Source organism: Rhinolophus hipposideros (assembly GCF_964194185.1).
Source record: "Rhinolophus hipposideros genome assembly, chromosome: 2".
Lineage (NCBI taxonomy): Eukaryota > Metazoa > Chordata > Mammalia > Chiroptera > Rhinolophidae > Rhinolophus > Rhinolophus hipposideros.
Window position 1 is genome coordinate 57,016,834 of NC_138048.1, and position 15,963 is coordinate 57,032,796.

The 15,963-nt window shown below is 37.0% G+C and overlaps 1 protein-coding gene across 2 annotated transcripts in view; it reads right to left on the reverse strand.

Annotated features, from left to right (window-relative positions):
- The window catches only part of CLDN16 (claudin 16), a 75,930-nt gene that overhangs the window by 12,892 nt on the left and 47,075 nt on the right, over positions 1–15,963 (reverse strand). The window contains exons 5-6 of one of the 2 annotated variants that reach the window (XM_081071577.1): positions 10,065–10,262; positions 9,318–9,525 (exon numbers count right to left, since the gene is read on the reverse strand). In XM_081071577.1, coding sequence (XP_080927703.1) covers positions 9,318–9,431 — 114 coding nt within the window. In that variant the 5' untranslated portion in view covers positions 9,432–9,525; positions 10,065–10,262. Of the gene's footprint in view, positions 1–9,317; positions 9,526–9,821; positions 9,854–10,064; positions 10,263–15,963 lie in introns of those variants that run through there. The other variant, XM_081071578.1, reaches the window with a different exon arrangement.

Consider the following 15,963-nt stretch of genomic DNA (forward strand, 5'->3'; position numbering starts at 1 on the left):
GGTCATTCTTGTTATACATGAGATTATTTAGGACGTAGCCTGAGATATGTGAGAATACTTATTTGACATAAAGAGCATTTCTTTCTTGCCATCATAATCCAGTAGTGGTGTCATTTTCCAGGCTATTGATCATTTACCTGCAATGACCATATTTAAAAAAGCAATGAGCTCATTAGAGGAAACAAGGAATCCAATTTCATTAGATATTAATGCTCAGGGGCACACCATTAGATTGCTTGGTATTCACACTCAGTTAAGGTATGTGAGAATAGTGGCTGTAATTAACTAAACTTCTGTGTTAATGCAGCACTTACTGGAGACACCCTTAAAGGTGCCTTTGTGCACAAAAGACAAGGTTAAAAGATTTTATGTTGTCATATTTAAGAAAGCCCTCTTTGTTTATAATAGATAGTCTTCACGTAATTATCTTGGTGTTGTACAATGGCTTATTAAGAACTTTTTAAAAAGCAAGAAGATCGAAGTTCTTAAAAGTTTTAAGACAGATTCTTAAAAAGCAAACCGATGGTTAAAATATTATGGTTAACCTTTCTTAAAGGGCAAAAATGCAAAATGTTCACTTATAATTTTTAGTTCACAGGGTTGTCTAAAATAGATTATTCCAAAATTAAACTTTCATCTTTTAACATGTGATTTACATATTAATAAATAATATAGTTAATATAATATTATAGTTAATATAATATTTTATAATTATATAATATATAATTATATAACATAACATATATAATTATATAGTTAGAGTTAATATAATATTATAATATAATAATATAATTAATAAATAATAAATAATATAAACCATACTAGAGGAAATTTCATATTATTTCAATGAATATTTGTGGATCCTGGAGTGAGGAGGTGATAGTCTCTTAAATGGAGAGAAGTCAGTATGACAATAAAAGTACAAGTTACAAATATGAAGCCAACCGAAATCTCTTGATATTATTTAGTTGCCAACAGTAAAACATAGAGATTTTACAGAACAGTCCAGATTTCTGGCTTCCCTTGGAAACTCCATCAGTCTGGCCACCTGGACTTCCTGGCCCCACATAGCAATAATTAGAGCTGAGTAGTTACTCCCATTAGGTGGGATTTGTGTTTACATGTTCCTCACTATTCCTGTGCAGTCTGCCTTTCTCATGCATGTTGACTTCCTGGTTCCACAGGCGTTTGAGTTTTCCCGTCCTGATATATAATAATGAGAATAAGTCACTATTGCTTTCAACTTGTCAAATTTCTACCTATTATTCAAATCCCACTTCCAGTATATTCCTTCATTCATGAGATTCACCCAGTCTCTCACTAACTGTTTATATTTCTATAGCATTTACAATATTGAATTATCTTTTTGTATGTGCATTTATGTACATCTGTCTTCTAAGTTTGTCTGTTGTCATCTGTCATACCATATTCATTGAATGGCTATCATGCATCAGTCAACAGACTAATTAAATGCTGGGGACACAGCAATGATGAAGACAAGTATGTCACCTTGCTTCAAGGAGCTTATAGACCCTCCTTCTTGGTACACAATAATGCTCAATAGATGTTAATTGAGAGGAAAAAAATCTGTCAATTTATCTAATCCATACACATTAAGCCCCATGTGAACTTTGACATAGATAATGGTTACTGACACACTGTATGCACTGATGCATAATATGTGTTTTCAACTTGACTGAATAGACTAGAACAGCTGAATCCAAGAGTCAAATAACTATTATTTAAAGAATTTGTAACCGATTTGGTGTTTGCCTAGACCCTGTCTACTCAACTGGCTCTGGAAAGTATTTACTACAGTGCTCAGGATGAGCAGGTACCACTCAGAAAAAGCTTTAAGAAATCATATTGAGGATGACTCTTCCCAGTTGAGTTTATAAATTATTTCTTCAATCCTGATATTTATTATTCTGATCTCTTTATCACTTTCCCATTAAGGCTTCTCTATGGTAGTCTTTGCCAATTTCTCTTTTCTTACTTTGGAAATACTTGCAAGCAGCAACACACAATTTTGCTTGCCTTGTCTGGTTTACTGTAGTTTTAGGTATGTTTGTCTTGCCTCTGCATGTTTCATATATATGCTTTGAGAATTAGAGAAACTTAAAAACACTTTAATTGGCATTTATTTCTCCTTCAGTTACACAGGAGAAAAATACACACACACACACACACACACACACACACACACACACACAAAGCCAGACAATTAAGTTTGCAAACTCATCCTAGAAAAAGTGCTACATCCCTCATTGCTGAATATCACTATGGTCACCTTCGAAGTTCTCCCCTTGGGAAGCTCTGCATAGATGCCAGCACCTAGTCCACCTTTCAAAGCAATTTTGAACTCTTGTTTTTTCCTGGAATGGCCATCAGAGCTGTCATCGTATTACCCTGGATATCCTGAATGTCATTAAAATGTCTTCCTTTCACTATTTCCTTTATTTTTGGGTAAACAAAGAAGTCATTGGGGGCCAGATCAGGTGAGTAGGGAGGGTGTTCCAATACAGTTATTTGTTTAGTGGCTAAAATCTCCCTCACAGATAGTGCTGTGGGAGCTGGTGTATTGTGGTGATGCAAGAGCCATGAATTGTTGGTGAAAAGCTCAGTTTGTGTAACTTTTTTACGCAGCCTTTTCAGCAAATAGTGAACTTGGTTACCTGCTTGTCCAGTTGGTACAAATTCATAATACATTATCCCTCTGATATCAGAAAAAGGGTAGCAACTAGTTCACAAACTTAATTGTCACATCTTGTAAATTATACCCAGTAGGCTCAGTAAATATTTGTTGCTGGTTAACTACTATCAAACATATTTTTTCAATATGCATTAGGTTATAAATGCATATGCACTTTAATTTGTGTGTGAATATAATATACATAGGTAGGAGAATGCATAAACCAAAAGAAAAATTAAATGTCATGTAGATATATTTTAAAAACCACCTTGCAAACCCAAATCATAGGAAATTATGGTTTTCATACCACTTTACCATCCTTGTGCTAATAATATACTTTAACACTGAAGATTCAACTTGCCTGTTTCCAGTACTTAATTAGATATGTTTATTAAGATGAAAAAGTTTTAATAATACTAAATAACACATTTTACTATACTATACTAAAACTTGAAACATTTTCAATTTTACCATGAAATACATTTGATTTTTTTTATACTAGGATTCAGAACTTCTGATTTTAATATTTTATTTAAGGTTTTTTTTCCTATCCCACCATCTAAAAGAACTCAAGACAGGCATTTTATAAGGATGAGGAAGAAAGATTGAAATAAATAGATGTCACCTTTCCTTTGTACTCCATTTAGGTACCATGAGTTTATTTACTAAAATATATTTGGTTTAGCTCTGCCTCCTTATTTATGGAGCACTGGCTAAAAGTAAAAATGGCAAAAATATGATAATACAAACTTAGTAGGTAAAATATAATTTTTGTGTTCTTCACAGTTATATTACCTAATTTATTAGGTTGGTGTAAAAGTAATTGCTGTTTTTGCGATTATTTTTAACCTTTTAAACCACAATTATTTTTGCACCATCCTGACCCATCCTAATAATCTGACCTATCTACATATTTGTTTTAACATTTATTGTTTAATTCATTTAAGCCACAGATTTAATCACTTTAGAATGCCTATGAAAGGATCATATCACAACTTTGCAATGATTACTTCCCAGTGACAGATCACAATTTATGTTGAGTGAATAATAATAAAATACTAATTTTCTTTTTCCTCTCTTCTACATTTCTTTCTCTCTGAAACACTGGGCAGAAAAGCTATATCCTCAAGACCAGAATTCACACTTCACCAACTTTATTATACATCCTGGGGATTAGATCTTTGTTCCTATCTTATTAAAAAGAGAAACTAAAGCTATATCTTGAGAGAATAAAAATTGTAGCAAAATAAAAGATCTTGCCAAAAAAATAATGATGGTCTCCCTACAGAGATACTCCTAATTTAGGGATCAAAGTGAGATTTCTGAAGATCACTTCACATTACATTTCATTCACAATCATTTTTTCATCCTTTTAATAAGTATACCAAGTATCTTAATAGTCACCCAATCAATTTGTGTTAAAAACACATTATGAGTTCCTGTTATTTGGAAGTTCATGCTAGGTTCTGTACAAGACTATGAGATGAATAAGAGAACTTTTGTAGCCTCAGATGTTCACTGAAAAAGTTTAAAATCAGTTGGCAAGTAAAACTAGTATATAAATAATCAGAGTACATGCTAGATAGAATTATTTTAATATTTACTTTATGTCTGAGAGAATTGTAGTATCATTAATGCACATAGAACTCCCAAGGGAGAATCTGGTTATGGGGATAAAATTAATCGAAATGTGGGAAGTTTTCATTTGAGGTAATAAAATTTTAATCATAATAGTACTTGGTGTATTGCAGGTTCTGAGTCAATAATTAACAAAAGATTAACTGAAAATGGAATAATCTTGTGAAAACATTTACTTCCTTGTGATAACTGAGAGACCAGTAATTTTGTGAAGAAACTAATTTTTTATTTCAGTGCGGATTATGAAGGATTACATATGTTATAATATAGGTAATGTACTAATAATGTTATTAATTCATAAATTTTCTTTTAAAAATGTATTTAATAAATAACTTATGCTATTTTGCCTCTATTGTCTGTCTTATTCCCCTCGTTAGACGAAAAGGAAACAGTCACAAATATAAAAATGGGCAAACCACAGCTCAGAGAAGTAAACAAAATCTCTCCAAAAGAATCAATAGCAGAAATAGAACTTAAATCTCATATCTCTTCCTTCAGTGAACATTATGCAAAATGTCATTTCCTCTTCCAGAACAAAAACAAAACAATAAACTGCAAATAGACAATAATATATCTAACATTTATTGACTCATTCATATTTGCTTGGTACTGTGGTAAACGCTTTAGATACACAAGTTCATTTAATCCTCACAAGACACTTATAATGTGCATATTTTATGTACAGAAGAGGAAATGCGGTTTACAGCAGTTTGGACACCTGTCTAAATTGTCACAGCTACTACCTGGCAAGGTGGGATTTAATCTCAAGTCCTTCTAACATCAAGTCCAACCTGTAAGTCCCTTCACTATAAATCATTGTGTTACTGACCCCCTTAAGGTGTGGCATAAAAATCTAAGTGAGAAAAAATAATGAGATGGTTCAGGGACATTGATGCTTGATGACTTCTGTATAGAGACTAATTTTCCTCCACTTAAGCTCTGGGTGAGTCACTCCACCAGTCCTCCAATTGCCCCAAAACAGTAAAGGATTTTAATCTTGACTTCTCCCTCTTCATCAGCCTTCTTTTCCTACATGCAATCAATTACCAATCCTATCAATTTGAATTCTTAGGGTTTCCCATATTTTCACATATCTCCTTATGCTTGCTACCACCCCAGCACAGACCACCATTGTTTCCCTCCTGTTCTATGGCAAAAGTCTCCTCATTGGTCTCCCGATACTTCATTTCACCCCTTCTAAACATTTTCCACAAATAACCAGAATGATTGATCTTTCTAAAGCACATGTATATGTTTGTTTACAATGAAACATGCTTGTCTATGGTGTACCATCTGTATTTTACATGATACACAAAGTCCTTGAGATCCAGTCCCTATATTCTTTTCCCTACACTGAAAACTCTTACTATGTTGAAATATACACAAAGCCACAAATGTAAAGTGCTCTTATACTTGGATCTCTGCCTATACCATTTCCTGTGCTTGCAATACTCTCTTCTTCTCCTTCCTCACCCACCTGTCCTTCAAGTCCTTCGTTTAGATATTTCTTCTTCTAGGTAGACTTCACTTAGTATCCAAGATTGAGTGAGCTGGACACTCAGAGTTATTTGTTATCATAGCATGTGCATATCACACTGTAACTACCAGTTTACCTTCTTCCCCGATATGTTGAGAGCAACATAAGAAAAATTTAGGTCTCATCCTCCTTCATAATTCTGTACCTACGACAATACCAGGTAGACAGCAAGTGCCAAAGAATATTTCTGAAATGAAGAGAGAGAGAGAGAGAGAGAGAGAGAGAGAGAGAGAGAGAGAGAGAGAGAGAGAGAGAGAGAGAGAGAGCAATGAAGGAGAAAGCGAGGGAGAAAAAGGAGAAGAAAGGAAGAACATAAGTGACAGAAAAGGGAGGATAGGAGAGAGGAGGAAGAAGAAAGGGGGAAGAAGAAGGAAAAGGAGGGATGGAGAGAAACAGGGAGGGAAAGGGAGGAACGAAGAAAGGAGGGAAAGGAGAAAAAATAAGAAAGGAGAGTGAGTGGGAGAAAGGAAGAAAGAGCTTGTGAAATTGCAGAAAAAATGGAGAACATTCACTCAAGATTCCAGTGGAAATTTTTTGGGAGGCTCCAGATGCCATCAGTCCTTCAGTGACTGGCTATTTCTCTGGGATTGCAGACGTCATCATAGTCAAGGGGTCCTGATGTTAAAAAATGTAAAGACTAAAAGGGACCTTAAAACAACTGAGTTCAACTTCATCTTGTAATTGAGTCAAGGACAAGAGAAGTGGTTTGCTCAATAGGAGACAATTAAGAGGCAAACACAGGCTAGAATAATTTCACAATCCAAGTTGTCTTCACCACATCTGTCTTCCCAGAGACACAAATGAATCAATAATGACAGGAGCAGGGTATTAGCTTCAGGCTCTTGGTTTCTGATTTAGGGCTCTGCACACTGCAATTCTGTGTACTATTTCTTTTTCCTAATGCTTTTACTTAATGCAAAGAAATTCACACTTAAAGGCAGGTATAAGTAAGGCAAAATAATGTTTTGTAGGATTTGAGTATTCGCTAGTAAGACAAGAGTATTTGACCTCTTTCTGCCTAATACTTCTTGTTAACTCACCTTAATCCTCTAACAAGCCGTGAGCTTTTCCTCATTCTCCACTTCATCATGTGTCCTCTTGTCTAGAAGGCCTCTGCTGCCATTTTTATCTTTTGAAATCCTTTGCATCTTTTTGAGGCTTTGCTCTAATGTCTTTTTCTCCCTGAGACTTGCTTCATTGTCTCTTGCAGGAAGTAATCGTTCTATCTTTTCTGCTCCAATGGAAATTTCTTCACTTATTTCTAGATATGAATTGGCCTATGGCTTTTATTAGTTTCACGTGCATTTTTTTTCTCTCATTAAATGTAACTCCTGGAAGGCTGGACTCATTCTTGCTTTATCTTTATCTCACCTAGTGGGAACTACATTGGACGTTTAATATGACATATATTTCATGTTTGTTATGTTGACTTGAACTATAGAATGCATTTTCCAACTCTGATGCCTGCATCATCCTAAAAAGGGCTAGAAATTCATAATATTCCTTTTTTTTTTTAATTTTCCATGGGTATGCTGTGTTCAACAGTTGTTTAAAATGAGCGATTAATGTTGACCAAAGGTAATATATAAATGAGGAAGGAAGCAGGGAGAGAGAGAAGTATAAGTGAGCCAGTGAGTATCAGAATCTTCAAATTTATGGATAATAGCATGATTCATATGCTGGACAATTGAAGGAGCAATTATTAAGATAAATTTATGTCCCTTTAAAAAGATTGCCACATAAAGTGATTGTTGTAAGAGAAGGGGCCTCATTTATTACAGGGTTCTTTTAATGCGGAGGCTTCTTGGGGAATATTTGTAGCAATATATTTCAAGTATGGAAAACAAAGAAGAAGCTAAGAAACCCTAACTTTTACCCAAGGTTAGTAAGGATTTACTCGAGGTGAATAACCTGGCCTGCTCATTCCATTCATTTTATCTAGAAGTGTTCTTATACAGGGCAGGTGGCAAATTGGTTGGATGTAGAGAAATGAAGCAAGAGGTACTTTAAATGCCAGTACTTCCAATCTCTCTCAGCAAGGTTTGACCTTTTCTGAACCTCCATTTCTCATCAAGTGAAGTTAGCAGTTCCATTAGCTTAAGCAGAAAGATTTTCAAATTATTTTAGAAAATATTTTAACAGTGCTTTTTAGATGAAATTTTTTATATATTTTTAAAAACATAATTTTAAGTCTGCCCAAGTCTAACATTTTTCTGTATTAATCACCTACTACTGACAGCCCAGATTCTAGCAAGCTAATGGCTGCAGACATTTTTATCTGCCCTTTTCCCTGCGCATTGTTCAAAGGGCATTTTTTTCATCCACCACTTATATGCATGGGCAGATAAAATGCATCACTGGACTCACATATAGCAAACATCCTTTACAGTAGTTCAAGTCTATCACAATTTTCAGAAATATAATTTCCTAGCACGAAAGAAGTATTTATAACTCCAATGATTTTGAAATGCCATGTCGAGAAGTCAGAGGAAAATTAAAAGCAAGAAAAATAATGGCAGAATTAATACATAGCAAAAAAGAAAGATTATTACTTTCCATTTCTAACTCCAACTTGAGAGTTGATAAGTAAAATTATGAGAAAAAATACATAAACTTGCTCTTGGGTGTCTTTTCTAAACTTCATAGAGTTGACATTATAGCATTTGTTAGAGTAAATTGTTCCCTTCAGAATGTACATAAGAGGGCATATTGGGTTGTTATATACTCTTTATTTGAGTTCCTGATATATTGCTTCTTTTTCTTAGCTGCACTTTCTGAAACCTTACTGATGAATAATAGCTGATTTTGATTTTTACTCAGTTCTATCTCTCTCAGATTCGTATAACCACAGGAAATGCTTTTAAGCTCCAGAATTACTTCTTTCCGAGCTTCTCCAATAAGAAAAACAAAATCTTCAAATGTGAACCACTCACTCATTCATGCATAACAGTCGGTTCCCAAGAGTAATTCATTTTTAAGAGAGGGTTTCTTCAATCCATATCTGTTCCCTGCACCTTAGGACTCACTGGAAAGTCTTATTTTCCCTCAGACATGTTTGTCCTGCTTGGAAACTCCTCAAACCAACCTTTTCCTATTGCATGCTAATTCAGTAGGTATATGCAGTGAGGGAAGAGGTGAATTTCCGGAGGCCTCAGTGACAGGGATTATGTCATTACCCTTGTGGGAATTTATCATAATGAAAAAAAGGGAATATGCAGTTATTTCATCTGTGAAATGGCATAACAATACCTCCCTCATAGATCAGCTGGTGACATGAGCTATAGGATGACATGAGCTAATAATGTAAAGAATTGGAAAACAGTAAAGAAAGAGTAGGCCAGTCCAAATTGGCTAATATTATCATCGGTCCCAGGAAACACAGTGAGGCAGTGGGGCTCAGGGAAAATTTGAAAGGGCTTGGTTGAGGAAAAGAAGTTGCTGGCGTCTTACCTCCAGGGAATCATCAGCATTCACCATCCAACAGTCTGTCCAGGTAGCCACAACCAAGAACCCAGTAGAGAAAAAGGCAAAGAAGCAAGCGATGTACTGAAGAAGCTCCCTCATCTTGGCGAGCAGCCCTCTGGAAGGGATGCATGGGCAGCTGCAGCCCTGGGCCTCTCAGCGAGCTGGACGCTGTAGTCTCCTGGGCGTCTGGGACCTGGGGATGTGAAAACACCGGCCTTTTCCTTCTCCTCACACCCCACTGCAGGCGTCTTGAGTTACGGTAAGAGTAATACAAACAGGCTGGAACCCACAGAGGGGTCCTGGAGGTCATTATCCAAAGCAACCAGCCTCCAATCAGAAGCCAGGTCAGCGAAAGGACTGGGTATGTTTTGGGTGGGGAAGAAAAGGAGCCCTGGTTACGTTTTCTGCCCAGACTGTGGGCTAATGTGAGATGATGGTCCCCGAGGCACGTGCCAGCATCAAGATGGAGAGAAGGAAGAAGGGTCATACCCCATGCTGACGCCTGTAAACTGATCTTTCTCAGGCCCTCCAGGGAAAGTGAGCTATTCTCCTCCCCCTCCGTAAGGAGGCTACACGGTTGACTGCTATTTTATTATTAGGACTATTTTAATATTCGCTGACTACCTTAGACAGACAGGCCACTGGGGGAAACTATGCTAAACAAGTGCTTGCTCAAGGGAGTTTGCATTCCAAAGTGTTAGGCAGAACAGCCCCATGAAGGATTTTGAGTACCTGGGCCCCAGGTGAGCTGCGGCTCCTAACCAGTTGGCATCATAGGCATCATAGAGTGGGTAGAAATCCTTGCTCTGAAGTTTATAGACTGAAGGCACTTGGGCTGCAGTTTCTGTAAAATGGGGGTGTCAGGACCTCCTTCATAGATGTTTGGAAAAATTCAATGATATTGTGCCGGCAAATCACTTAGAATGGTTTCTGACACAAAAACAAAAACAAAACAAAACAAAAAAGCAAAAACAACTGAGCAAGAATTCTGCAGATATGATTATTTTTCTCCCAGGGACCAATGTTTTAAAATGTGTCTGGAAAAAGAAAAAATTGTTTTAAGTTAAGGAAAAAAAAATATTTTTTAAGTTTTTTATTTGTTTGTTTGTTTTGATATAGCAGGGGCCACTGTAGTGTTACCTATACTTGAATGGGTAGCCTTATTGGGTGTAAATAGTCCATAACCAGCAGTCTTTTAAAAATAGTTAAAATACATATCCCCATTTTATCATCATCAGATAGACTGTTCTATAGTAAAATACAAATTTTAAGCGATGATAATAAAATAAAATATTTTACATAGTTCTTAATGCAAGAGAGAATGAGAAAGACGAGAGAGAGAGAGAGAGAGAGAGAGAGAGAGAGAGAGAGAGAGAGAGAGAGAGAGAGAGAGAGGATCAGGAAAAAGGATTAGAAACAGGTGATTACTCTGGGAAGACTCAGCTACTAAGTTATTTTAGTAACGACTCATGAAGAGATTACTTTTTTCTATTTAATAATTTGGTCATAGTATTTAGGGCAAAAGGCTAAAACCAGTAATGATACAACATCCTTCAAGCGTATATTATAACAATAACTTTTGTGACTAAACCTTATTTTCTCATTTTAATTTATTTGCATTAAATATATATATATATATATATATACATAATGTAAATTAAATGTTCAACTAAATGTAAAAGTTGGATGTGCAACCATATTTGGAATATAAACCCAGTTAAATAATCAATAAGGATATACATATTAATAGTAGATATTATTATTATTAGTTTGTGAGATGCTTAAAGATGCTTTTAATTTTGCATATTTTATTTTACTTATTTTACTTAACAATTGGGAAAAATAAACTTATTTGTTAAAGTGCTCATTCAAATAATGGCATTACCTATGGTGTGAGGCAGCTCCAATGCACGCATGCTGCTTTGGTGACTCACAAGTGAATCTTTTCCTGTGCCCTAAACTCTAAAATGCTTATGCTCTATTGGTCTGGGAGAGGAAACGAATTCCAAAGCACATGCCCATTACAGGAAAAGTCCTGGACTTAGCTGCTAGCTTTCCACCCAGGAACCTTTCGCAATGTACTTTTCCTGCTAACAGTGCACCTCAGGGCAATGGTTCTTAAACTTGAGTGCACATTGGAATCTCCAGGGCCCTTTGTTGTAAATCCATTTGTTATAAACGCAGGTCCCAGGTGGGGTGAGGTTTGGATTCAGGAAATCGGAAGTGGAAGCCGGAAGTTCACATTTATATATGCCTTGTGTGTAATTCTGATTTTGTAAGTAATCATCTGAGGCAGATGAACATGCTTTGAGAAATTAAGAAAAAGAAAAAATCTGCATTATAAGCAGCATGCTACTTTTCAGAGCCATAAACTACAGGTCATGGACAAACCTTGGGAAGGGAGATATCACAATTACATTTTGGTAGCAACTCTTCCCTAACTAGTACCAATAGCAGGTCCCAAATCCAAATTTCAGAATGTAGTGGAGAGGATTAATGAAGGAAAATACATCGAGCACATTCATGCATCCTACATGCAAACATACACATGTACACATACATATATCTCTGGAAATCAGAGATTCTTTCACCAAAAAATATGTAGACTTTAACTGAATTATTTCATTTTCAAAACTACTGGGAATTGTATGTAGTTGAGGGGGACTATTCATAGGACTATAGAATAGTTTCTGAATCACAGTTTACTACTTTTAGAGAATAATATAAGATAATCATGCTTAAATGTTCATTTCTGTGGGTGAGACCATAACATGATAGGAGATCCAAGAAAGGAGAGCCATGCAGACTAACAGAGTACGCAGGACTGCATGGGTGGGACAGGAGGGCACTTCTAAGGAAGAGATAACTGGGCAGGGAGTTGTAAGGATGGAGGGTGCAGGTACAGAATAAATCATTCACAAATTTATAAAGACAAATCACTTTCACGTTTTGCTCATACTCTAGACTCCAATATTTTGCTTCATCAACTCAATCCTAGTTTAGTTCCATTCCATGCAGTACACAGTTATGGACAACCTATGTCCTGATGACCCAGAGAAAATAGAAGAAGGAAGACCTGGTCCCTGTCCTTATGAAGTACCAATGCGTGGACCAGAGCTAGACTCACGTGTAAAGTGAGAAGTTCCATTCTGGTAACTCTGAATACAGCCTTAAGCTAGTGTACCACTCCCAATAATAGTGCACAGGCACATGAGATAGAAACATGCAGAATTTCCCAAAGTAGAATAAACAAAAAGGAAATTGTCACTTTGCCTGTGGCTCAGTAGTGTTCACAAAATATTGTCAAATGCGTTATCTCATCTAAGCTCCATGAAGACAAGACAGTTTTCTTTGTTCATCTATACATCCCAAGTGCTAAAATTTTGCCGGGTATAGGTATACAGCAGGCTCTTGACAAATATACGTTGCATTTAATTTAACCCTCAGAGTTCCCACATTTTACAGAAAAGGAAGTAATGTTGAACTTGCTCTTTCAGAACCATCCAGGACGCCCCAGGTTAAATACTAGGCTGGCAGAATTGGTGAGGTCATCTTTGCTGTTTCAGAGCTCTTTATTCTGACACTCCGAGACATTTTGGTCATTTCATATGCACCGTGTTTCCACTTGCCCAGTTTGCACTACTCCTGGTTGAAGCGAGAGAGCCACCTGGTGATAAGATGAATGATGCCCTCAGCCTAGCACTATGGATGTGGGTCTACGATAGGAAGTGTACAACTAGAAACAGGGCAATTGTCCCTTTGACCTGCAGGTGGAAGCAGCTCTGCATTTTCAATTGAGAAAAACGGCAAGCTGTGTTAACTCCGTTGTTTCTGGTAGTTTCTCAAATTGTTCCTTCTATATTCATTATAATGAGTCCTTAGAAGGAATAAGCTGATTTATACCACATCTTATGAATAATCTTCTCACTCATTTTTGATTGCCCTGTGCTCACTGGGGAAACCTACACACTAAAATTAGTTGGTTCTGTCAAAGGCCATGCTGACTATAACTAACGGCAAAATAAATGGATGGTTAAAAGTTTGGACCTCAGAGTCAGGCAGACCAGAGTTCAGGCTGAGACATTTAATACATGTGAGCTCTTGGGGAAGCTACTTAATAGCTTGTTCAATAAAATAAGAATTATGAATTCTGTCCAAGATGGCTGTGAAAAAAATAGCGTTTGTAAAAGTCTTAATACAGTGCCTAGAAAATAAAAAATAATCAATAAATTATAGCTATTATGATTTTTATGTTACAAACTTGCTCTTCTACATATGTGCTATCTGTGTGTGTATATATATGTGTGTATATGTATTTATGTATGTGGGTATATTTATGTATATATGTGTGTACTCATATATAATATATATATGTGTGTATATATATATATATATATACATATAAAACAACTTAGTGCATTGAACACAGAAGAAACAAAAGGTGTAATCATAAATCAATTTTTTTTTTTTTGTCTCCTATGGTCCTTTCAAATCCATTTGGTTTGGGCCAATTCTTTCCCTGCCTTTTGGATAAAATCTAGGGTAAGTCTCATGACATTTCCATTATTCTTAGATAATATAAATTCTTCCGGTCATTTCATGTCACAAAAAAACAGCCTTATTCCAGTGGTATTACTATCTCTACTCCTCTATATAGGCCAAGCCCTGTTATACAGGATTATGAAGGCTTCAGAACAATGCACCTGCCACAGTCTCTGCCCTTTAGATTTCTTAGACCTAAGACATATACAGTAGTCCATTATGTCTCTCCATATCCAGGGAACAAACACTAGGCTTTCAGAATAAATGGGTTGAAACTCCTTTCCCTAGGCTTAAAGTGAGGTACAAGAATTCTCACCCTCCTTCATTGTGACAGGGAAGTGGGACTCAATATATACCAATAGCTGTCTCCAAAAATATTTCCTAATATTTACCTCTTTTCTTGGAGTCAATCTTGGATTTTTTGGGGGGTCCGGTGAGGGGTGGGCCACAGGGCAGATATAACTGATCCATTACGAGTTGGAAAACTGGTTCTAAGGCACCTCTTTTGCAACTCCTGCCTGGAGTTTCTCATCTCGTTTTGGAATGTGGTATCTATTGTCTAGTGACCTCAGTTGAAACGGAGACTAAAATGATTTCCATGGAAAAGCCTGTTACACGGGGTTATATGATATTAGGCTGGGATGCTAGTGTTCATCCACACCATACCACACCTGGGTTTGTTGTGTTTACTCTGGAGTGCCGCTCTTTAAGAACCTGCATCCCATCTAGAGGAGAAGATTCCAATTAGTGCAGTTAGTGAAGATATTGGTGTGGGGACAGAGCCAGGAGTGCAGTTTCCAGGCTCTCAGCCTCATGTGGAAAGGTGCTGGCTCAGGTAGTAAATGGCCATCAGCTGTCATTGGATGGCCATCAGCTGTGACTAGTTAGCCGTTAGCTGTAACCAGTGAGCCACTGGCCACTAATATAACTGCCATGGTTATGCTAGCAGAAAAATGGGGGCTAGCAAGAAGATGGTGGCTGAGCTGGCAAGCGGTGGAGTGCAGTTAGCACTGCGGAGTGCGGGTTGCGGATTGCGGATTGCAGAGAAGTGGACAGTAGGTTGCAGATAGTGTGGCTCCTGATTCCTGTGTCTGCAACCCAGCTGCCAGCGAGAATATAGTGGTATGACTCCCCCATCTATGGTTCCATGGGTGTTCCTTTTTGGCCTCACTGTGTCCTGCGTTCTCATGTGGGGAGCGGGAGCTGAGACCCCGCGTGACTCCCTGCCTGACAATTGGCAAACATCTCCTATTAGATATGACTGAAGGAAGTTTGGGTGAAGAGGGTATTTTTTTTATTAGGTTCAGGTGCACAAGACAAAGTAATACTTAGACGTTTATCATTTATATCCCTCACACTGTGTGGACCCCTCTCCCCCATCCACTATTTCTCTGACATCGCACCGAGCCATTACATTTCCACTGTCTCTATTCCTAATGCTGTACTCCGCTTCTTGTAAGTATATACATACATATATATACACATATGTATGTATATATATGTAAAATTATAGCTGGCATTCATTATTGTTCTGCTTCAGGTGTACAGTGCAGTGATCAGGCATCTACATCATCCCTGAGGTGGTCTCCCAAATGGGACACGTGTCCATCGGATACCCTACAAAATCTTTACAACATTATTGATTGCGTTCCCCAAATTAATTTTCAAAACCCCGTGGCCATCTTGTGGTTACCGACTGTTTTCTAATCCCCTCACCTTCCCCCTTATCCTTACCCCCCTGCCCATCTAGCAACCCTCAGTTTTTCTTCTTTGTCTCCAAACCTGTTTCTGATTAGTTCATTCACTTATTCTTTTCTTTAGATTCCGCATATAAGTGAGATCATATGGTATTTGTCTTTCTCTGTCTGACTTATTTCACTTAACATAATGTTCTCTAGGTCCATCCATGTTGTTGCAAATGGTAAGATTTCTTTCTTCTTTATGGCTGTGTAATAGTACATTGTATAAATGTACCACAGTTTCTTAATCCAGTCATCTACCGATGGGCATTTCGGTTGTTTCCATGTCTTGGCTATTGTGTATAGTGCTGCAATAAACATAGGAGTGCATAAAGATTTTTGAATTGGAG